The following is a 24,368-nucleotide window of genomic DNA, read 5'->3' as shown; positions in this document are numbered from 1 at the left end:
ATCCCCAGCCCCGGTCCGATCGGCCCGCGGGAGACGCCGGCGGGGGCACAGAAAGGCGGCTCCGAGGGGGCCGGCGGGCGAGCCGTCTCTCCCGGCTCCTTCCACGTCCCTCCCGGGAGGGACCCACACCTGAGCCCGGACCCACCCCCCGCCCGGGGCCACGCTGGATCCGCCTCCCGGCCTGGGTCCCGCCCGCCGGCTGCAGGTGGGCTGCAGAGCCCGAGCCGCGGGCAGTGGGCGGCGGGGAAGGAGGTGAGCCGCGTCCACGCCGGCTGCCGCTCGGGTCCGTGCCCCCGCTACTGCGCTCTCCGCCTCCCCTTTCCGCAGGCAGGGCGCGGAGCTGCGCGCCCGCCCCGCCGCCGCCGCCTTGTCCCTCCGGGGCACCATGGAGCTCTCCCTGTCGTCCGGAGGAGCCGCGGAGGCGCTGTCCTGGCCAGAGATGTTCCCGGGATTCGAGTCCGACTCGCCGCTCCCCCCGGAGGAGCTGGACGCGGTTGTCCCGGTCAGTGGGGCCATGGCCGGTGGCATGTTGGATCGGATTCTTCTGGAGTCCGTGTGCCAGCAACAGAGCTGGGTCCGCGTGTACGGTAAGGACCTAAGGCCGTCTTAGAGGCTGATGTTTCTTTTCTTTGCTCAGGCAGAAATGCATTCCCCAGGTCTCAGTCCCATCCGTTCTCAGTCCCCATCCATCCTGGGTCTGTTTCCTAACATCCCTTTTTGTTCTGGGGGTGCATTTCTGACAAGTTTCTGCAGACTTGTACTTGAGAGAGATGTGACTCAGTATAGTCTTTGGACCTTTTCAGGTACCTGCAGTAAGTTTAAGGTGGAGTTGGGATATAAAGCCTTAATTTTCAGGTAGTTACTTCAAGGGAGGGGGTCAGCCGACCTTCAAGAAGAAGACACCAGGAAATCAATCAGTCTTGAGCAAGGGAAGACTGCAAACCAAGATATTATGAAAAAGCTTAGTGGAGGTTAAGATAATAAAGTAAAAATCAAAAGTATTTCTTTGGGAAGGGGAACAGTCTTACTTTTCTATAACCTCTTTCTGAACCTCACTCTCCAAAGGCAAGCACTTAGTCCAAGGGGTGTGGATTGTTTGAGATTGCACTATTGTTTCTGGTGCTCTGTGTAAAGTGACTGGATTGCTACTCAGCAAGTTAAAAAGTGATGAACACACTAAAACTTTCCCTTTCTGCATTCCTAGTAACCACCTCTTTAATGAAAACTGAATGATGAGATTCTATAAGGGCAAGCCTTGTGGCAGCGTTTAAGCCATGCTAATTTTGAAAACCTGTAGCCCAGAGATTTATAGCCTGGCATTCAGGACTGAGCTGTGGCTTTCCAAATCATTGAAACGTCAAGGTGTTTATCACTTAGCTCACAGGGATATACAAGACATTACTCATGTTGCTGAGTATAAGATGGAAAACTTGAAGCACCTGAAATCAGCACAAGTTTAAGGTGTTATCCTGCAGTCACGTGCATCCAAACCTATAGTGATCAATTACTCTATGTGTTTTTGGCTTTTTTTTTTTTTTTTTTTTTCCATCCTGAGCAGGTTATGTGTTTACTACTCAGGAGTGACTGTGACTTTGAAGTTGTCTTCCTGGATAGTTTAGTTGATTTCAAGACTTTGTCTATCACTGTCAGAGAGATCATAGAACTAGGAGTCCAGAGATACGAATTTTTGTCTCAGTTCTGCCGCTAAGTGTCTATGTGATTTGGAGCAGATCAGATCACTTTTTTGACCTCTTATTCCTCATCTGTAAAATGAGTGGATTGGATTAAATAATCTCTTAATGGTCCTTGCAGTTCTAAAACTCCAGCAGTTTTTATAGCCTTTTTTTAAAGGATTTATGTATGCAGCACTTTGTATTTTGCTGGCTGTTTGTAAATGTTTCTTGATGTTATTTTAGTTAACTGAAAGAATTAAAGCAAAGAAGTGGGAGATGATGCAAGGTCATCCAGTTCAGTCTCAGCAGATTAAAAACTTTAGTGCCTGATTTTTCGTTCACCTGCTAGTCCTACTTAGCCAATGGTTTATAACAAAGGTTGGTGAAAATCTGAAGTTGAACTTGAATTAAAGTATATTGGAGGTTACAGCTTTTTCCTATTCTGTCCTATCTTTTCTTATATACTTCTTTTGCATATTGTTTTTTTGTATGAAGTTAACCTTGTTACTGCAAAAATATGTATATATGACAATTCAGTAGTTCTGTCTGGGTTTTCTAGACCTAGTATTAGCTACATACTTTGAATGTAACCCATAAAATGAATGTGCTTGTTTTTGTAGTCCATTCCTAGGCCTAGGTTTGTGTGTGTGTGTATGTATATATGTGTGTGTATGTCTATATTGTTTCTTAAATATATGTGCTGTGCTTATTTGCTCAGTTGTGTCCGACTCTTTGCAATCCCATGAATACTAAGTGTGTTGCCATGCCCTCCTTCAGGGGATCTTCCCAACTCAGGAATCGAACCCAGGTCTCCCACATTGCAGGCGGATTCTTTACCATCTGAGCCACCAGGGAAGCCCTCTTAAATATATACATGTATATTCTCTCTCACAAACACGTATATAATGTGCATTTCAGAGTTAATTTGCAGACTTTCTACTGCATTGTAGCTTTTTTGTCTTCCCTATCAGTTAACCAGAAATAGTTTTTATTTACTATTTAGTACTGCTACTTTCCTTCCTCTAAGGCAGCTCTTAGAGGAATCTACTTTATTGTCTTTAGTTTGATGTAAATATTCTAAAACTATCTTAATGACCCTTGACTTTTCTATATCCTTGGGTAGTTTTTAAGTTGCCTATTGTACAGCTCTTAGAAAAGCCTTGATGCAAAAATAATAGAATGTAGAAAATCAATTTGGAAAAGTTTGTTTTGATTTTCTTATTTGTTTGTTTTGTGTGTTCAAAATCCTGATTGTTTTGGAACATCAAGGTTCTTTTACACAACTGGAAGAGACTTTGATGAATGTATTCAAATGCTTTTTAAAGAAATCCAGAAACTAGTGTAGAGTATGCAGCTGGGGATTGTGAACCTGGGTTTTCATTCTGGCTTTGCCACAAATTGTTGTCTAACTTTGGGCAAGTACTTTTAAGTCCGTGTGCTTAGGTTTCTACATAAAATGTGGCGTCTGGAGTAATTGGTATCTATGGTATATTTTAGCTTTAAAGTTCTCTGATTCTATGGCCTGACCTATTATTTTACCTACAACTTGGTCTCCCACTTCCAGCCTGACTTGAGGCCAGGCATCAAGCAAGCCTTTAATGCACTTAAATCATGACTGTCGGGTTTCTGGGGAGCACTTTTATCAAAAGGTCAACGAACTGAGTTTTGAAAGAAGGAATGTTGAGGGCAAATGTATATTTGTTTGGAATGTTTTCACAAGATAGGAAAGTGGGGATGGGGGTCTCAGATCCAGCTCATTCATTTTTGAGACCTGACCTAAAATAGCCGTGTGGGCTTTAAAGATAGGGTTTAAAGTAAAGAGCTGTATTAAGTGCTGTTGGCTTCTGGTTATGGCTCACATCCTCTGCAATATACTTATGTTTGAAATCAGTATGCAAACAGAAACAGAACTACCCCTTTCCCCTCAGATATCTTAACAGAAACTTTTATTTATTTATTTACACAAACTTTTAAAAACAATATTTTATTAGTTTGCCTCACAAAATTTGAAGACTGGACACCGTTTTGAGTTTGCTACTGATAGGTCTGGCTCTTTGGTAGATAATACTTATATCCAGAGTTTTGTGTGTTGTCATGAGTGGAAAATTTTTTGGAATATGTTCAGAGCTTTATAATACGTGAATCTATATTTAGAACACAAACAAATGCACATCCTTGAGACAGGACTAAGAGAAAATCATGCTATTCTTCATTTTCTTTTAGCTGTAAAATGTTTCATTTGTCTTCTCCCACTGTTATTGTAAGTTGTGCCCATGCCCGTCAAGACTATAAAATTTTTGACACCAGAGAGTCTGTCTGTCTTGTTGATCTTTGTATTCCTGTCTTGCCACTCCCTTCATTGTCACAGTGTCTAGCAGATTGATGCCTCCCCCGTGGTAAGTCAGTGTCTGTTGGATGTTGATCCATCTGTCCTTTGACCATCCAGATCTCAACCTGACTGACTGTATGGGTGGTAGAGTAGCTTAAACAAAGGCATGCCACAAACAGCTAAATATGGATGCAGAATCCAAGAGCATCAAATGCAGAACATTTTTCAGATATTTATAGCCTCAAAGCGAAGTCAATTGGCTGAAAAAGCTCAGCAGCCCAGCAAAAGGAAACGGGAGCGGCGAAGCCAGCCTCACTGTCTGTGCTTTCTGGTAAACAATGAGGACGTTAAAATTAACTACTTTACCATGAGTGGATGATGAGTGAAGGACACTATTTGGGGGAAATTTAAGATACCGGTCTCTAGCTGTGGCGGCATTGGAGCTCTGCGTCCATCAGGACAACAGGTCTGCAAGTGTATGCACAGCAGTGCTCTTTAATAACTAGAAGGGAAATACAATTATCATGATGAAGTGATCACCAAGAAACCATATTGTTTTAATAGTAAGGGAAGGACTTATCTAAAATATTCAGTTAATAAATAACAGCATTATTGTATACCATTAAGCTAATATATGGCTCATTGTTTATTAATGACTGGTAGAGACCTCTTAGAAAGTTTCTAAAGACTGGTACAGTTTCAGCAAGCAGAAAAAAAGGGAATTAATCATGCTGTATCAAATATCATACAGTTCTAGAAATATGGCAATGAAAATTTGGTAAGAGTTTCTCATGAACTGGATATGAGTTGGTAGGGACAGAAGTCCTCCCTGGTTGTAGTAAATAATATTATTTATGCTCCACCAATTAAAGGATGGTGTTTTAATTTAGACAGTATATTTTATTGCATTTTTAGAGAATGTTTCTATATTTACTTAAAATGTTGCAACCAGTAACAAGTCCAGGAAGTTGTTTTATTTTAGTGCAGTATGAATTAGTTGTGACTAACTCAACTGGCCTTACACAGCATGATCTTAGCATAATTCACTTTGAATATTCTTAGCAAATCACTCATTCTTACACATCTTAAATATGCACCCCATGACTCCTACTGTGTATTAACATGTAGATAAATGAAGTTGCTCAACCAAGACTAAAAGTTTTACGTGCTTTAGCTAATTGATTGCCAGAAGAAAATCAGTAAATATGTACTCAGTATATCCCCAAACATATTCATGTTACTTTAAGTGTTTTAATTTCCTCAAATGCTATTAATTGAGCTTTTACAAATCAGTATTAGTTTTAGGAATCTTTAGGAGTCATGGCACATCAAGGATGGCACACTGACTTGGAGTGTTGACACCTAAATTTCCTGGGATCGCCAATAGATTGTATGCACAGTGGTAGTAGACAGTTCTCCACTGAAGTTAAAACTTTCAAGAAGGCCTAGATATATAATGTTTATTTTAAATTATGTTGATTTCAAACAGACCCCCCTTTTGCCTTTGAGAGAAAATTTGTGTAGTCATTTAACTTCTGTGTTCTACGAATGTCACAGATGGTGGATCATTTCCTTTACAATATCTTAGTATTTTTATACCGTCTGTCATGTTGGTTTATTGCTATTTCATTTTCTTTCTTTCTTTTTTTTAAACTTTTTATTTTGTGTCGTGATATAGCCAATTAACAATGTTGTGACAGTTTCAGGTGAACAGGGAAGGGACTCAGCCTTACATGTACATGTATCCATTCTCCCCCCAAACTCCCCTCCCATCCAGGCTGCCACATGACGTTGAGCAGGGTTCCATGTGCTATACAGTTGGTCCTTGATGGTTATCCATTTTTGCTGTTTCATTTTCAAAGAACAAAAATATTTTTACAGAATAGAAACTGTACATCCACAATCTCTTTTCCAAAACCATTTGAGCTAGTGTTTCAGAATTCAAAACTTTTGATTTTAGAAAATATGGTATATATACAGTGACATAAACCCCCTGGGGTATCTGGAGAAACTTAACAAGAATCAGTCATGTTAGTAGCTCTTAGCAATTAAATAAATGAGTATTCACACCAAGTATGGTATAAGACTGTACATAATATGATGTCATTGTAGGTCGGTTTACTGCTAGAGAAGTTATAAAAAAACTGTTCACAGCTTTTTGGATTTAGGAATTGCTGGTATGGAATTGAGGATCTGTATACATTCTCTGGAGTAAATAAAATGAAATTCTAGAATGCCCTGTTTATCTGAGAATAATTTAAACAAATGTTTAATTTTTAAATTAAACAAATACTTAATATTTAACAAATAAATAAAGATTGCCTTTATCTTTTTTAGATAATATTTTCAGATATATTAATATACTATGTATTAATATGATATATTAATATAATATTGTTCAGGTAATATGATTCAGTGCATGCCCCTTAAAAGATGATGTACAGTTGTGTCCTGTTATGTTGAGTGGAATAATTTTTTTCTGATTTGCTAAGGAAAAGAAAAGGGATTCACATGGCAAAGTGGGCTTTACTAAGATAACTGAGGAAGTGGTGGCAAGGCAGTGGTTTCTAACACTTGGTTTCATTAGAAAGAAGCATGAGGTAAATTAAAGCAGAGGGTTTATGTAATTGTTCTTAGCAGTTGCCCTCTTCAGTAGCACAAAGTGGTTTGATCACCTTTTAAGTAGGTGAACCACAAAAAAGCATTCAACTAATGGCTGAGTTAATCCAGAAAAAATTCAGCTGTCTGCTCCCTTGTCCTGCCCTGTTGGAATCACTTTTAAGTAACTAGAGAGGTGTTCCATCTTGTTAACCAGGAGGAGGAATTTGAAGTGTGCTGAGGGCCCTACTGAAACCGCTTCACCCGGCCTTGGCGGTGGGATACCTGCTCTCTAATGTGTGTTTCTTCCCAAAGGCTATCAAGTGCTTCTCAAGACCTGTTGGTAGAGAACCCTTTACAAGTTTAATGTGGTTGGTTTTCTAGTGGGAAGGAAGCCATCAAGAAGTACATGATATGTAAATAGTAGGGGAAAAAAGGACGTCCTGAGGCCCAGCTCAATGGGGTTAGTGGGAATATAGTGAAAAAGAGAGAGAAGAAAAGAAAAATGGAGCCCTTGAGAGCATTAAAAAACCTCACTTGCTGTGCTGTTACACAGTAGTGCTCATCTTATTGCTACCAGCAGGGTTCAGGTGTTAGGAGTCTGAGTTTTACCTTCCTTCACCCGGTGTTTAGTTACATTAATTAGTTGTCTGCGGTTGTTTTGCACTTGAGGATCCAGTTTAGAGACTGATTGCATTCTCATTTCCCCATAAGTTATCTTCAGCATGGCTCAAGTTGTGTTCACCTTGTGTCCTTTGCAGGTATTGTTGTTTAGTCATTAAGTCGTGCCCGACTCTTTTGTGGCCCCATGGACTGTAGTCCATGGAATTCTCCAGGCCAGAATACTGGAGTGGGTAGCCTTTCCCTTCTCCAGGGGATCTTTCCAACCCAGGGATCGAACCCAGGTCTCCTGCATTGCAGGTGGCTTCTTTACCAGCTGAGCCACAAGGGAAGCCCAAGAATACTGGAGTGGGTAGCCTATCCCTCTCCAGTGGACCTTCTCAACCCAGGGATCAAACCGGGATCTCCTGCATTGCAGGTGGATTCTTTACCAACTGAGCTATCAGGGAAACCCAGATAGCTGGGTCTAAGAGATTGGTAATACTTGCAGATATTCCTTGGGAGAGTGAAAATTTATAAAGGAAAAATTTTAACATAAGACACGAAAACAAAATTCAGAGTAGTGTGAAAAGTTAAAAAGTTGGTGGTCCTAAATATTTTTCTAAATAATCTTTTTAAGTTTCCTCAGTAAGGGAACTGGCTCAGGAAATGTAGCTTATTCCCCAAATTGGAGACAAATTCCACAGTTTGTCAGGATTAGAACTCTTAACCTCAGATTCCTCAGCCTCCTGTTTTAGCTTCTAGATCTTACTGCTTTCCCTTAGGGAGGTGGCCTTTCAAAGCTGAAGGTCAGTGAGAAATACCAGATTGTTAGTTTCACAGTCTTTAAGGGAAGTGCTGGAAGTACCATTACCTAGGTAACAGAAAACAAAAATGGTCAAAACATCCACCAAGTAGGAGGTTAAGAATAATCTCTTAGTGGTGAACTTAGAGGTGGACTAGAGGCCAGATTAGGTCTCTTCCTAAATTCTTTATTCTGTGATTGGAGGGATGTTTTAAGGAAATTTGAATATTTCATTTATGATCCTTAGAACCCTGGATAATACCTGTAACTATATTATATCTTCCCTTTCAATTTCTTATCTCTCTGATTCATATCATTAAAAAATTAATACTATTTTCCTAATTATCAATGTAATCCATGCTTAATGTAAATAATTGGAATTATAGGAAAAGATGAAGAAAATTAAAATCAGCTGTAATTCTTCCTCTTAGAGATAATTCTTATTTTAATATTTTATTGTATTTTATTTCAGTCTTTTCTGTATGGATATACTCATTTGTGCATATTTGGTATCATATTGCATCTATTGTATATCACACTTTTTTCTAATAGTGTATTCCTTTTGGCTTTCACAATGTTTAAAAATTTTCCAATATATTTCTATTTTGATGCTGGGAGGGATTGGGGGCGGGAGGAGAAGGGGACGACAGAGGATAAGATGGCTGGATGGCATCACTGACTCGATGGATGTGAGTCTGAGTGAACTCCGGGAGTTGGTGATGGACAGGGAGGCCTGGCGTGCTGCGATTCATGGGGTTGCAAAGAGTCGGACACGACTGAGTGACTGAACTGAACTGAACTGAATTGAACTGAATACGTTTCCTTCTTTCAAAATTCAAAAGGTATAAAAGGATATACCATGAGGCCTCTCACCCCTCCTCCTCACCCCTCACTTGGCATCTGGCAAGCAATCATTGTCCCCCCAACCCCACACACAATCAATAAATGTTTGAAATTTTTGTGTATCCTTCCATACCTGTCTCATGTGTGTAGAAGTAGATATGCTCCATCATGTCTGACTCTTTGTGACCCCGTGGACTGTAGCCTACCAGGCTCCTCTGTCCATGGGATTCTCCAGGCAAGAATACTGGAGTGGGTGGCCATATCCTCCTCCAGGGGATCTTCCTGACCCAGGGATCAAACCCATGTCCCTTTCTTCTCCTGCTTTGGCAAGCATATTCTTTACCACTGGTGGTATCTTGGAAGCCCCTAGAAGTAGCTAGATAGATAAAAAATTCTGCCTAGTGTAGGATCCAAGAAATTTAGGTTAAAAAAAAAAAATTCAGGGTCCAGAATTCCCTGTCTGTCCACTGGTTAGGACTCTGCTTTCACTACCAAGGGCGTGGGTTTAGTCCCTGGTTGGGAAGTGCCACAAGCTGCATGGTCAAAAAAGTTTTGTGTGTGTGTGTGAGGTTAACAAAATGGCTGGAATAGGCCCCCAAAGGAAGTTGGTCTGGTGTTCTGGGGGGATCTGAAGCTGGTTGTTGTTAATTGTTTTGTATCTGAATTGATAGTATAGTTTTTACTCTGTGTATGCTTTTTTCCTCCTTTTTTTTAAAAACGGAAATGATAACCCATTATAGGAGTTGATCTACACTTTGTGTTATTCCTCCCTTGTATTTCCCCTTCACACATACTTATCACTGTATCTTGGATATATTTTCCTGTCCATTCGTAAAGTGGTTCCATATTGTTTTTATGACTGCTTGATGCATTGAAGAATCATCATTTAACCCTGAGTTTTGCTGGTACAGGAGATAGTATATAAATAATCTTGAAAATAAACCATTTTGCTTGTGTATATCTATAACAAAAATTCATGGAATTGACAAGGTCAGAGACATGTGTTTTCTAAAATTTTGAAAGATATTCTCAAATTGCTTTTCTTTGGTGTTGTACCTATTTATATTTCTCACCAAAGTATGGGGCTTCCCAGGTGGCTCAGACCGTAAAGAATCTGCTTGAAATGCAGGAGACCCAGGTTCAGTTCATGGGTTGGGAAGAACCCCTGGAGAAGAAAATGGCAACCCACTCCAGTATTTTTGTCTGGAGAATTCCATGGACATTGGAGCCTGGCCGGCTACAGTCCATGGGATTGCAAAGAGTCAGACACTACCAAGCTACTAATACATCAATGTATGAGAGTGCCCATGTTCCTGTATAGTGAATTATCAAGTATTTTTTAATGTGACAATCTAAAAAGTAAAAAATAGTCATTGTTCTAATTTTTCAAATCTTACCTTAAGTGTGATTGAGTATCATACAGAGTCATTTAAATATAGCCTTTTTTGTGACTGTACATATCTTTTGCCCTTTTTTATTGGGTTGTTGGATCCTTTAGTGATTTGCAGGAACTCTTAATATGTTAAGAACCCTTTGTCTGTTGTGAGTTGACAGTATTTTAATTTGTGTTTTGTTTTTCTTTTCCTCTATGAGGAAATTATTCTTATACAGTTGACTATATCAGTCTTTTATGGCTTTTTGGTTTTCTGGTAGAATGGCCTTTCCTATTCTGACGTTCCAACTCTCCCATGGTTTGTCTAGTTCTTTCTTTTTTCTTAATACATTTAAATCTTTGATCCATTTGGAATTCATCCTGGTATAAGGTATGAGAAACGGATATAATTTCATTTTCAGAAAGATGGTTTTTTAGTTGTCCTAACAACATTTATTGAATAATTCATGTTTTCCCCCACTGATTTAAGATGTCTCCTTTATCCTTTACTAGATTGTCATATACAATTTAGTTTATTTCAAGATTTTCTACTGTGTTCTATTGGTCTCTGTATATTCATATGCCAGTGTCACACTGCTTTATTACTGAAGCTTATTTGAAAATATAATTTGTCAATGACTAATTTAACATAACTTATCTAACCATTATCCTATTTTAAATATTAACAGTTTTCAAAATTTTTTTGTTTACAGTCTACTGCTTCTCTTTGTTTACAGATCTTTGAACTTCTGACTATTTCCTTAGGCCGAATTCCTAGAAGAGTATGTTTTTAAAGGCCTGAGACTTAGTGCCAAATTTGTGTGACCTTCCTGGAAAGCAGTTCCTCCCACAAATATATGAAAATATGGCCATAATTTTAAGTCCTACTTCCGTATTGCTACATTCAACATATTGAAGTATATTTGCATAGATTTCCTGTAGTGAAATTCCCAGGTGGCTCAGAGGTAAAGAATCTGCCTGCCAATGTAGGAGACACAGGTTTGATCCCTGGTTGGGAAGATCCCCTGGAGAAGGATGTGGCAAGCACTCCAGTGTTTTTGCCTGGAGAATCCCATGGACAGAGGAGCCTGGTGGGCTACATTGCATAGGGTTGCAAAGAGTTGGACACAACTGAGCATACAGGTGCATGTAGTGTCTTAAATGTTATTTAGCACCTATTAAATATGCTCAGAGTTCTAATGTTATTTAGCACATATTAAATATGTGCTAAGGTAAGTCATTAGAACTTACCTTCAAAACTGAGTTTTTTCTCAATGGTACTCCTTTTGATTAATGGCATATTTCCCAGTGAATGAGGGAAGCATGAATATGGAGTCAAAGCATACAGATTTTTTTTCTGCCTTAAAAATCCTGTGTGCTCTGTTCATCTTTCCCTACCCACTACCTCCAAGCTCATGGCAACCACTGATGTTTTTACTGCCTCCATAGTTTCTCCTTTTCTAAAATGCTATTTAGTTGAAATCATACCCAAATTGTCTTTTATCCATTAGCTATTTGTTTAGCATGTAATAGAAGCAAACTAGAAAGGAACAAAGTAGTTTAACTTTTAATAGTAACATAGAGCGGTTTAAGAATGAAATGTAGAATCCTGTATCCAGTTAATATTGTGGAAGTTTGTAGGAGATTTTGTTTGATTTAAATTTGGGCAGGATATAACATATAAGTATTTTCTTCCCTTGATTTCTGTAGGCTTGACTGTTAAATTTTCTGTTTGTTTATAAATTTCAGGCATATCTCTGAGTGAGAAAGCCCAAGGCCTTTCTAGTATACATTTCTGTTTTGTAGTGGACCAGTTTCGCCCAGTGGATAGTGGTTAGCCTGATTCAAAGAACAGACCTTGAAAAAGATGCCCAGCACTAACCAAAGACATGGTTCAAATCTAAAAAATGAGTGAACTTTTAGTATTTTCTGGCTTCATAAAGACTTCAGAGTAGTTTTCATCCTCATAGAAATGCTTTATTTGCTAATGTCTGAATCTTATTTGATAACATGGTAAAGAACAGTATCATATGTGGTGATTCCTATTGAAACAGAAAGATACTGGAGAGCAGTGGTCCCCAGTCTTTTTGGCACCAGGGGCCAGTTTCGTGAAAGACAGTTTTTCCATGGACCTGAGATAGAGGAGGCAAGGGATGGTTTCAGGATGTTTCAAGTGCATTACATGTATTGTGCACTTTATTTCTATTATTATTGCATCAGCTTTACCTCAGATCATCAGGGCTTAGATCCTGGAAGTTGGGGACCCCTGCTCTAGAGGATTTGATATAGCCATAAGTCTTGCTGTTTTGCTCAGGTTAGAAAGTCCAAAGTCATTCTTTTTCAAGCACACCTTTAATCACTTTGAGGATATTTTTAGGTATTTGCATTTTAGGTATTTTTAGTGTACAACTTGATTGTCATGCCCGTGTGCTAAGTCACATCAGTTGCCTCCAGCTCTTTTGAGAACCCATTCATTGTAGCCCGTCAGGCTCCTCTGTCCATGGTTTTCTCCAGGCAAGAATACTGGAGTGGGTTGTCATGCCCTCCTCCAGGGAATCTTCCTGACCCAGGGATCCAACATGCGTCTCTTAAGTCCTATGCATTGGCAGGCGGGTTCGTGACCACTAGTGCCACCTGGGAAGCCCCCCTTGATTGTCATACCTTGAGAAATAGTTGCATTACTTTTTCATGCCAGTAATCTTTCCTTACCTGTAGCTTAACTGGCAATAGTAATGTTTTGCTTATACAACCAGCAATGTTATTCCATTTACCTGTGAGCATATTATATAAAATGATATGTTTTTGCAATGTTGGATTTTTCCCTACAGTCTCAAAATACCCTACATTTTTTTCAATAAATTTATGAAACATGATCATTCTTTTCTCCATTTTATTGGGAAGTAATCATGTAAGGTTAGTGATGTAAAGATTCTTGGTGAAGTTATATTAGAATGTGAGTAAGACTGGAATGTGAGTTACAATCTAGTACATTTTGGGGATATTACCTTATTTCTATTATCCAAGTTCCTAAGTTGCTGCTTCCAGTTTAATATATTTGTGTTAAAATATGTCATGAGCTGTTTAAAGTAGCATTTTTAGACTTTCCTAAGTACAGGAGGGATCAAGACCATCCCCATGGAAAAGAAATGCAAAAAAGCAAAATGGCTTTCTGGGGAGGCCTTACAAATAGCTGTGAAAAGAAGAGAAGCGAAAAACAAAGGAGAAAAGGAAAGATACAAACATCTGAATGCAGAGTTCCAAAGAATAGCAAGAAGAGATAAGAAAGCCTTCTTCAGCGATCAATGCAAAGAAACAGAGGAAAACAACAGAATGGGAAAGACTAGGGATCTCTTCAAGAAAATTAGAGATACCAAAGGAACATTTCATGCAAAGATGGGCTCATGCAAAGAAAGGACAGAAATGGTATGGACGTAACAGAAGCAGAAGATATTAAGAAGAGATGGCAAGAATACACAGAAGAACTGTACAAAAAAAGATCTTCACGACCCAGATAATCACAATGGTGTGATCACTGACCTAGAACCAGACATCCTGGAATGTGAAGTCAAGTGGTCCTTGGAAAGCATCACTATGAAAAAGCTAGTGGAGGTGATAGAATTTCAGTTGAGCTATTCCAAATCCTGAAAGATGATGCTGTGAAAGTGCTGCACTCAATATGCCAGCAAATTTGGAACACTCAGCAGTGGCCACAGGACTGGAAAAGGTCAGTTTTCATTCCAATCCCAAAGAAAGGCAATGCCAAAGAATGCTCAAACTACCGCACAATTGCACTCATCTCACACGCTAGTAAAGTAATGCTCAAAATTCTCCAAGCCAGGCTTCAGCAATCTGTGAACCGTGAACTTCCTGATGTTCAAGCTGGTTTTAGAAAAGGCAGAGGAACCAGAGATCAAATTGCCAACATCCACTGGATCATGGAAAAAGCAAGAGAGTTCCAGAAAAACATCTATTTCTGCTTTATTGACTATGCCAAAGCCTTTGACTTTGTGGATCACAATAAACTGTGGAAAATTCTTCAAGAGATGGGAATACCAGACCACCTGATCTGCTTCTTGAGAAATTTGTATGCAGATCAGGAAGCAACAGTTAGAACTGGACATGGAACAACGGACTGGTTCCAAATAGGAAAAGGAGTCCGTCAAGGCTGTATATTGTCACCCTGCTTATTTAACTTATATGCAGAGTACATCATGAGAAACGCTGGACTGGAAGAAACACAAGCTGGAATCAAGATTGCCAGGAGAAATATCAATAACCTCAGATATACAGATGACACCACCCTTATGGCAGAAAGTGAAGAGGAACTACAAAGCCTCTTGATGAAAGTGAAAGGGGAGAGTGAAAAAGTTGGCTTAAAGCTCAACATTCAGAAAACGAAGATCATGGCATCCGGTCCCATCACTTCATGGCAAATAGATGGGGAAACAGTGGAAACAGTGTCAGACTTTATTTTTTGGGCTCCCAAATCACTGTAGATGGTGACTGCAGCCATGAAATTAAAAGACGCTTACTCCTTGGAAGGAAAATTATGACCAACCTAGATAGCGTATTCAAAAGCAGAGACATCACTTTGCCAACAAAGGTTCATCTAGTCAAGGCTATGGTTTTTCCAGTGGTCATGTATGGATGTGAGAGTTGGACTGTGAAGAAGGCTGAGCGCCGAAGAATTGATGCTTTTGAACTGTGGTGTTGGAGAAGACTCTTGAGAGTCTCTTGGACTGCAAGGAGATCCAACCAGTCCATGCTGAAGGAGATCAGCCCTGGGATTTCTTTGGAAGGAATGATGCTAAAGCTGAAACTCCAGTACTTTGGCCACCTCATGAGAAGAGTTGACTCATTGGAAGAGACTCTGATGCTGGAAGGGATTGGGGCCAAGAGGAGAAGGGGACGACAGAGGATGAGATGGCTGGATGGCATCACTGACTTGATGGACGTGAGTCTGAGTGAACTCCGGGAGTTGGTGATGGACAGGGAGGCCTGGCATGCTGTGATTCATGGGGTTGCAAAGAGTTGGACATGACTGAGTGACTCGTCTGATCTGAAGCACTCTTAGAATTTAGCAATATGTCTTATCCTACCTTCTGTGCCTCTTTTGGAACCACATAGGTAAAAATGGGTTTGAGTTCACGGGTGAATGGAAGGAATAAAAGTGAGGATGCTGGAGAGAGTAACCGATATGTTCTTTTGCACTCTTTTTTTTTTTTATTGTGGTAGAATATACATACCACATTTTATTTTAATTATTTAAACATGCAATTCAGTGATATTAAGTAAATTCACAATGTTACGTAACCCTCTTCATTGTCTATACGTACTTTTGAGAAACTACAACTTTTCCACAGCATTTGTGCATTTTTACATTCCTACCAGCAATGTATAGGGTTCCAGTTTCTTTACCTCCTTGCACCCACTCTTGTTATTTTCTATTCTCTTTTATTAAAGCCATCCTAGTGTGAAGTGATACCTCATCATGGTTTTGATTTTCATTTCTCTTATGACGAGTGATGTTGAACATCTTTTCATATGCTTTTTAGCTGTTTGTATATCTTCTTTTGAAAAATGTCTATTTACATCTTTCTTTTATATTAATTCTTAGACATATTCTTGGTTTTCATATTATCAGTAATAAGTGTTAATTATCCAATACAGTAACCTTAACTTAATAACAGTGATAGTCATAATCATGATTATAATGACAACAGTAATGTAAAACTTCTTGAATACTTACATGAGCCAGGTGCAGTTCTAGGTTCTTTATGTCTATTTAATCTTTGTAGCTATCCTATGAAGTAAATGCTGTTATTATCTGGATTTTATAGGTGAGGAATCAGAGACGCAGAGACGTAAAGGAACTTGGCCAAGGTTATGGAGCAAGTGGGTGGCTAGTATGAGATTGGAACTCAGGCAGTTCACTCTTGAATCTGTTCTCTTCACTACTATATAATTTGGTTTCTCATAGATAAAAAGTTTAAACTGTTATTATAAAAAGCACTCACTGTGATGTTTGTTAATTTGAACCTTGAACCTGTGGTTTACCTATGTGCTTTATACAGCACTCTAACTGTAAAATAATGACATTTGATGTGCTGGGTATGCTTTGGGTGTCATAATTGAACATCTTTGCAGAGCTGTCCAAGTTTTATTAACTGTAGACAACATGAGAAAGCTGTTTGTGGTGAGTGGTGTGAATATTTCTACATATAAAAAAGTTTATACAAATTCTAATGGTAATCTAAATTTATGTATTTTTAGCAGTAATACAAAATATAAAAATAGGACTTTTTTTCCCTTTGAAAGCGTGTCTTTGTCAGCCTTTTATTTATGCTTGACCAAGCCAGTAAGAATATTGAAATTTAAGAGACCACACAGTCATAAGAACCATGAATTGTATTCATCTGGGGCATAGCTTTATTTATTCTAGGACTTACACTTCAAGTGGTTCTCCCTTTTGATATGAGAAATTCTGAAACGAGAATCGACTTTTATAGAGCCAAGTAAACCCAAACATTGATCAGAGCTTGGCCATATAAGAGATATTTTAGGATATTTATAGAATTCCTGTGTTCTTTTTCAGAAACCTAGGAACACTGGCCTCTTGTTGGGCTTGATTTGTGTTCTCATCTCAGTTCCTCTTGAACCTGGCTTTATGGTGCATATACTTTGTAATTTAAAAATATCCTAAGGTTTGTATTTCAAGGACTCAGAAACTTAAAGCATGATTTAAACATAGCATGCTGTGTGAATCAGTTATGAATTTAACTTTCCCTAGGTAGCTCTAGTGGTAAAGAACCTGCCTGCCAGTGCAGGAGACATAAGAGATGCTGGTTCGATCTCTGGGTCAGAAAGATCCCCTGGAGGGGGGCATGACAACCCACTCTATTATTCTTGCCTGGTGAATCCCATGGACAGAGGAGCTTGGCGGGCTACAGTCGATGGGGTCACAAAGAGTCAAATACAACTGAAGTAACTTAGCACGCATGCATGAATGAATTGCAGTTCTTCAAAATCTGTGATTCTTTGAGCTATGGGCAATATGGCAACGGGAAGTGAATTAAAATGTTACATTCTGATCATATGTCTTAAAAAAATACATGCATCTTAAAAAAACAATTTGTTATATTTGATATACAGCAGACTTAAATAACCATGAAACCACCACCACAATCAAGAAGATGAACATCTAATTCTTCTAAAAAGTTTCCTTGCACCTGTTGATAATCCTTCTGTGCCATCCCTCCCACTCCATCACCAGACAACCATTAGTCTACTTTTTGTCTTTATAGGTTAGTTTGGATTTTCAAAATTTTTATATAAATTTAATTAAAAAATTTAATAAAAAATATAAAAAATTTATATAAATATAAAAATCATGTAATATATACTTACTTGTAATCTGATTTCTTTCATTTAGTACATTTTGAGATTCACCCATGTTGTTGCTTATATCAACAGTTAATTCCTTTGTTTAACCAAGGAGTATGCCACTGAGTAAATATTCCATGATTATTTATCAGTTTACCTAAACATTTGGGTTGTTTCTAGTTTTTTGGCCATGACGAATAAAGGTTCTGTGAACATTTGCGTATAAATCTTCATATAGACATATGCTTTTATTTCTCTTGGGCAACCGCCTAAGAGTGGAATGACTGGGTCATGTGGTAGGTTTATGTTTAACATTTTAAGAAACTGCCAAACTGTTTTCCAAAGTGCTTGTATCATTTTACCACCAGCAGGGTATGACAGTTCCAGTTTCACTCCTTACCAACACTTGGTATGATAAGTCTTTTTAATTTCAGTCCATGTAGGAGCTGTGTAGCCCTATTCAATGTGATCTTAATTTGCATTTTTCTGATGACTAGTTAATGTTGAGCATCTTTTCATATGCTTATCAGACATTCATCTGTCTTCTTTAGTGAAATGTCAAATCAAATCTTTTGTCTGGTTTGAAATTGGTTTTGTCAGTGGACAACAAGTTCCTGTTATATAGCCCAGGGAACTATACTCAGTGTCCTGGGATAAATCATAATGGAAAAGAATATAAAAAAGAATGTATTCATATGTATAACTGAGTCACCTTGCCATATAGCAGAAATTAACAAAACATTGTAAATCATCTGTACTTAATTAAATAAATAAATTGGATTTGTCTTATTGAATTACATGAGTTGTTTCTGTATTCTGGATTTTTTTGTTTGTTTTAGTTGCTAAGTTGTGTCCAACTCTTTTGCAGCCCCATGGCCTATAGCCCGCCAGGTTCCTCTGTCCATGGGATTTCTAGGCAAGAAAACGAATTGGTTGCCATGCTTTCCTCCCAGGGATCTTCCCAACCCAGAAATCTACTTGTGTCTCCTGCATTGGCAGGTGGACTCTTTACCAGTGAACCACCAGGGAAGCCTCCATATTCAGGATATAAATTATTAATCACATATGTGATTTGCAGTTGCTTTTTCCCATTAAGAAACTGCCAAACTGTTTTCCTAAGTGCTTGTGACATACCTGATCATATTCTTAACACTGTCTTCAAAGAGTAGTTCTTAATTTTGATGAATCTTTTCATTTTGTGAATTGTGCTTTTCCTATCTTACTCAAATTTTTATCTAATCGAAGGTTGCAAAGATTTTTCCTATGTTTTCTTCTAAAAGTTTTATAATTTCAAGTCTGTGATCCATTTTGATTTTATTTTTGTGTATTTAGTCCAAAATAAGGATTGAAATTTCTTTTTTAAAATATGGATATCTAATAGTTTCAGCACCATTTGTTAAACAGTCTGTTTTTTCCAGCACTTGAATGCTTTTGTACCTTTGTTGAAAATCAAATATACATGGGGGGAGGGGGTCTGTATCTGGCCTTTGGTATATCCCATCATTCTACTGTTTATCTCGACTCAGAGAATACTGTTTTTATTACTGTAGATTTGTAATAAGTTTTGAGGTCAAGTACAAATTCTCTTTTTCTTTTTTCAAAGTTATTTTAGCTCTTCTACATCATTTCCATGCCCAAATGAATTTTAGACTCAGCTTGTCAATTTTGCACAAAAAGCCTGTTGGGATTTTGAGTGTGGTTGTGTTGAAACTATAGATCAATTTGGGGAGAATTAATATATTAATAGTGTACATCTCTCTATTTTGTCTTTTAAAATTTCTCTCTATAAAGCTTTCAGTGTGCAGGTCTTATAGATCTTTTGTTTGATTTACTCCTAAGTATTTTACAATTTTAGATGATATTGTGGGTGGTATATTTTTAAAAATTTGTTTCTAATTTATTTCTAGTGTATAGACTATAACAGATTCTTTTTTTCATTTTTGCTTTGTATGCTGCAACCTTGCTAAACTCACATGTTATTTCTAGTGGGTATTTTGCAGATTCTATTAGATTTTCTATACGAGGATTGTACATAATGTCTGCAAATAAAGACTTACTTCTTTTCCAGTCAGGATGCCTTTTCTTTCTTTTTCTTGCCTGATTGCACTGGCTAACACCTCCAGGTTAATGTTGAATAGAAGTGGTGAGAGCAGACATCCTGGCCTCTCTTAGGGGGAAAGCTTTCAGTCTTTTACTATTTAAGTGTGATGCTAGCTTTAGGTTTGTTGGTGTTTTTGTAGATGCCCCCTATCAATTTTAAGATATTCCTTTCTGTTCCTAGTTTCTTAATAGGTTTTTCCTCCCAATCAGGAATTGATGTTGTCAGATGCATCTATTGAAGTGGTCACAGAGGTTTTCTTTTTTAGTTTGTTAATATTAATTCCATTGTTTTTTTGGGGGGTGGGGAGAACCATGTGGCTTGTGAGATCTTAGTTCTCTAACCAGAGATTGAGTCTGAGCCACTGCAGTGAAAGTGCCACGTCCTAACTACTGGACACCAGGAAATTTCCTAATTACATTGATTTTTGAGTTTTAAACCAACTTGTCACATTTGCATAAAACCCTACTTGGTCTTGATGTTTTATTATCTTTTTATATGTTGCTTGATTTGCTTCATTTTATTTGCTAAAATTATCTTAAAGAATTTTAAGGACTTCCCTGTCAGTCCAGTGGTTAAGACTCTGTGCTTCCAATGCAGGGGGCTTGGATTGGATCCCTGATCCCTGGTGGGGAAATGAAGGTCCTGCATGTTGTGTGGTATGGCCAAAAAAAAAAGAAAAAAAAATTTTTTTGTATCTGTATTCATGGAGGAATATTGGTGTGTGGTTTTCTTGTGTTATTTCTCTGGCTTTGGTGTTAGAGTGTCCTGAAATCACAGTGTGGTATATTGCACTGTGTTTACTTTAAAGGAAGTAAACTGCTTGCCATTGCAGGAGCCATAAGAGACTGGAATTTGATCCTTGGGTTGGAAAGATCTCCTGGAGAAGGGCATGGTAACCTACTCCAGTATTGTTGGGGAATCCCTGGACAGGGCAGCCTGGCAGGCTACTGTCCATACCGTTGCAAAGCACTGGGCACAACTGAAGTGACTTAGCATGCATGCACGACATCACAGTGTGCATTGTAAAGTGTTTCTTTTTTAATTTTCTGGAAGAGTTTATATAGAATTGGTATTGTTTCTGCTTTGTGTGTTTGGTAGAATTCATCAGGTAAGCCATCTGTACCTGAAATTTTCTTTGTGGTAAAATTTTTCTCACTTCAAATTCAGTTTCTTTCATGAATATAAAATTTATGTTATTCATTTGTTCTTGATCTTTTGTTGTTTGTGTGTTTGAAGGATTGTGTCCTTTTTGTCTTAAGTAGTTAAATTTATCAGCATAAAATTGTTTAGGATATTTCCTTATCTTTTTAATAACTTCAGAATCTTTAATTATGTTACCTCTGTTATTCCTGATATTGTAAATTTCTGTCTTCCCTATTTTACCCTCCATCAGTCTGGTAGGTTTATCAAATGTATTGGTCCAAGAATCAGCTTTTGGTTTCACTGTCTTTTTTCCTATTTTTTTCTTCTTTGAAATTTTACTGATTTCTGTTATAATATTTATTATTTACTTTCTTTTATCTACTTTGGGTTTCATTTGTTGTTTTGATATCCCTTTACTACTTTCTTAATATAGAAGCACAGGCCATTTATTTGCAACTTGTCTTCTTTCCCGATAAAGGCATTTCCGTGCTGTAAATGTTCTTCTAAATACTGCATTAGTTCCACCTCACAAATGTGCTGTGGCATGTTTCATTTAGTTCAAAATAATTTCTCATTTTTCCTTTGATGTTATCTTTGACTCATGGGCTTTATAGAGGTTTATATAGTTTGCAAATATTTGAGGATTTTCCAGATGTCTTTTTGTTACTAATTCCTAATTTGTGGTCAGGATATACTTTGTATGATTTGAATACATTTAGATTTATTGAGACTTGCTTTATGACTCAGTATAGTGTGCACTTATTTGTTTTAACAAATGTGTATTTTGCTATTGTGGAATGGAGTGTTTTATAAATACCTGTTAAGTCTAGTTGGTAAATAGTGTTGTGCAAGTCTTCTGTATTCTTGATTTGCTATCAATTATTGACAGCTTTGTTGAAGTCTTTGGTTAATTGTGGATTGCCTATTTTTCTCTGTAGTTCTATCAGGTTTTGCTTTGTGTATTTTGAACCTTTGTTGTTAGGAACATAGACATTTAGGTTATGATATCCTCCTGATGAAGACATAATATCATTTTGTATTTTATCATTATGAAATAGTCTTATTTATCACTGTTGCTGCTGCTGCTAAGTTGCTTCAGTCGTGTCTAACTCTGTGCCGCCCCATAGACGGCAGCCCACCAGGCTCCCCCGTCCCTAGGATTCTCCAGGCAAGAACACTGGAGTGAGTTGCCATTTCCTTCTCCAATCTTTATCACTAGTGATATTCTTTGTCCTGGAATCTGCTTTATCTGACTTTAATATAGCTATTCTAGCTTTCTTGTGACTTGTGACATGGAATTTCTTTTTCCATCCTTTTATTAGTACTTTTAATTCACTTGTCTCTTTATAGTTAAAGTGGGTTTCTTTTAGGCAACATATAGTTAAGTCTTGATCTTTTATCCAGTCTTTCAGTTGGGGTATTTGGACTAGTTACATTTAATGTGTTTATACTTAATTATTTATATTTAATGTGATTGGTTGCATTTAAATTGAATGGGTGGGTTTAAATCTACTATAAATATCTTTCTGTTTGTTTTGGTTCTCATATCTGTTCCTTTCTTTCATTTTACTCTTTTAATGCTTTTTGAAGTAATTTTGTATTTTTTACAATTCTACTTTCTATATTGTTTTACATTATAGTTTATAGTATATATCTTTTAATCTGTAATGGTCTAACTTCAAGTGTTATTACACCACTTCACTTATAGTTAAGAACCTTATAACATTATACTTAATGATTTTAACTTTCTGGCTTTTGTGCTATTGTCATGCATTTTACTTCTACTTATAAACTCTACAAAAATATTGTTTTTGCATCAAATAGTTGATTATATTTTTAAAAAGATTTAAATAATATGGGAAAATATAAAAATTTTACTTGTTCCAGGCAGCAGGGTAATTCTGGTCCTTGTTAGTCCACCTTGATCAATAGAAATCCTCCCATATCTGGTTTGGCCCTGAGTGATAGCATGTCCTGGAGCAAATCAGCAGTATTCTTCCTTCTGCGATTTTAAATCGGGTGTTTTCATCTCTTCAGGGAGGTATGATCTTGAGTTATTGAAGCTTGAACAAGTTGGATTTCTTTAGTGCGTTTTACTTATTTAAAGTCAGTACTTCAACGAGGTCACTGTATCTCCATAGTGTCACCCATATAGCCATCTGACTCAGTACAATAAAAAGCCTTCATACACTACTTTTTAAATTCCTCCAAATATGCCACAAACTGTTAATGGCATAAGCTGTGACTACAAATTTCACAGCACATCTCTTCCTGTAAATGGTGGAGTGGAAGTTGGGAATGTTTATTTGACCTGAATAAATCAACGAAATACTTTTTTCCTTTTCTGAAGGCACTGATTCTTGGCAAGCAAAGTCAATTTTTCTACGTTTAAACTAAACATCTAGTCTTCTTAAAAGTCAAAGTGAAAGTGAAGTCGCTCAGACGTGTCCTACTCTTTGCGACCCCATGGACTATAGCCTACCAAGCTCCTCTGTCCGTGGAATTTTCCAGGCAAGAATACTGGAGTGGGTTGCCATTTCCTTCTCCAGGAGATCTTCCTGACCCAGGGATTGAACCCAGGTCTCCTGCATTGTGGGCAGACTCTTTACTGTCTGAGCCACATAACTAGCAGTCAGTTAAGCTACTAAATCATGCTTATTATTAGGTTAAAAAGTTAAGGTATAATTTTTGCCAAATAGACAATGGGAAGCACAAATAGGGGTGAGTTGATGAAGGGCCTTCTTTTGGCATACAAACTGCTTGTCGTGTAGGCGTGACAGTGACGTCTATACTTGTTGGTTCACCCTAGATATTTTGACTGAAAAGAGAACTTATTGACTTAGGAACAGACATGTATGTTGGCGGATCTAACCTGAAGCAAAGTTATTTGTGAATCTTGTCCTAATGGTGCTTACAGTTTAGTCAGGAAGGTAACTATCAATCAAATGCAAACTAAATATAAAACTAAAATTCTCACAAATACTGTATAAGAAAGTACACAGTGCCCTAAAAGTATATAACTAACTGATCTAATTTAGTATGAGAGAATAAAGAAGACTTTCTTAAGGCAATGACTAAGATCTGTGGGGTGAATAGGGGTTAACTAGGTGAAGGGAGTTAGGAGTGGGCAAGTGTTCCAGATGAAGAGGGTAATGTGCGAAGGTCCTGGTGTTAGTGAGCCTGGCAAATTTGAGGAATTCTGAATAAAGACCGGAGTGGCTGGATCACAGATTAATAGAGGATGCATGGTATAAGATGCAGCAAAGGAAGTAGCTATGTGTGCAGGATTTGGGTCTGGAAGTCAGTGCCTGCTCTATTTGCCTTAGAAAAGACCACTCTGACTTCAGTATAGAAGATAGATTGGAGTGGAGCAGGGAGACCAGTCAGAAGGCTGTTGTTATAATTGGGGCAGGAAATGATGGTAATTCAGACTAGGGAGATGGTGATAGAGAAGAGAATAGATTTGAGAGATATTTAGGAGGTTAAAATGGATAAAATTTGGTGAAGGATTAGATATGGGG

The 24,368-nt window shown here is 37.9% G+C and overlaps 1 protein-coding gene across 3 annotated transcripts in view; it reads left to right on the top strand.

Annotated features, from left to right (window-relative positions):
* Positions 1-252: 252 nt before the first annotated feature.
* The window catches only part of RASAL2 (RAS protein activator like 2), a 392,077-nt gene continuing 367,961 nt past the window's right edge, over positions 253-24,368 (top strand). For all 3 annotated transcript variants that reach the window (XM_025285580.3, XM_025285578.3, XM_025285577.3), the window contains exon 1: positions 253-587. In XM_025285580.3, the coding sequence (XP_025141365.1) occupies positions 386-587 (202 nt within the window). In that variant the 5' untranslated portion in view covers positions 253-385. The remainder of the gene's footprint in view (positions 588-24,368) is intronic.

Source organism: Bubalus bubalis, chromosome 5 (genome assembly GCF_019923935.1).
Source record: "Bubalus bubalis isolate 160015118507 breed Murrah chromosome 5, NDDB_SH_1, whole genome shotgun sequence".
In the NCBI taxonomy this organism is placed as follows: domain Eukaryota; kingdom Metazoa; phylum Chordata; class Mammalia; order Artiodactyla; family Bovidae; genus Bubalus; species Bubalus bubalis.
This window is presented reverse-complemented; position numbering and strand designations above follow the sequence as displayed.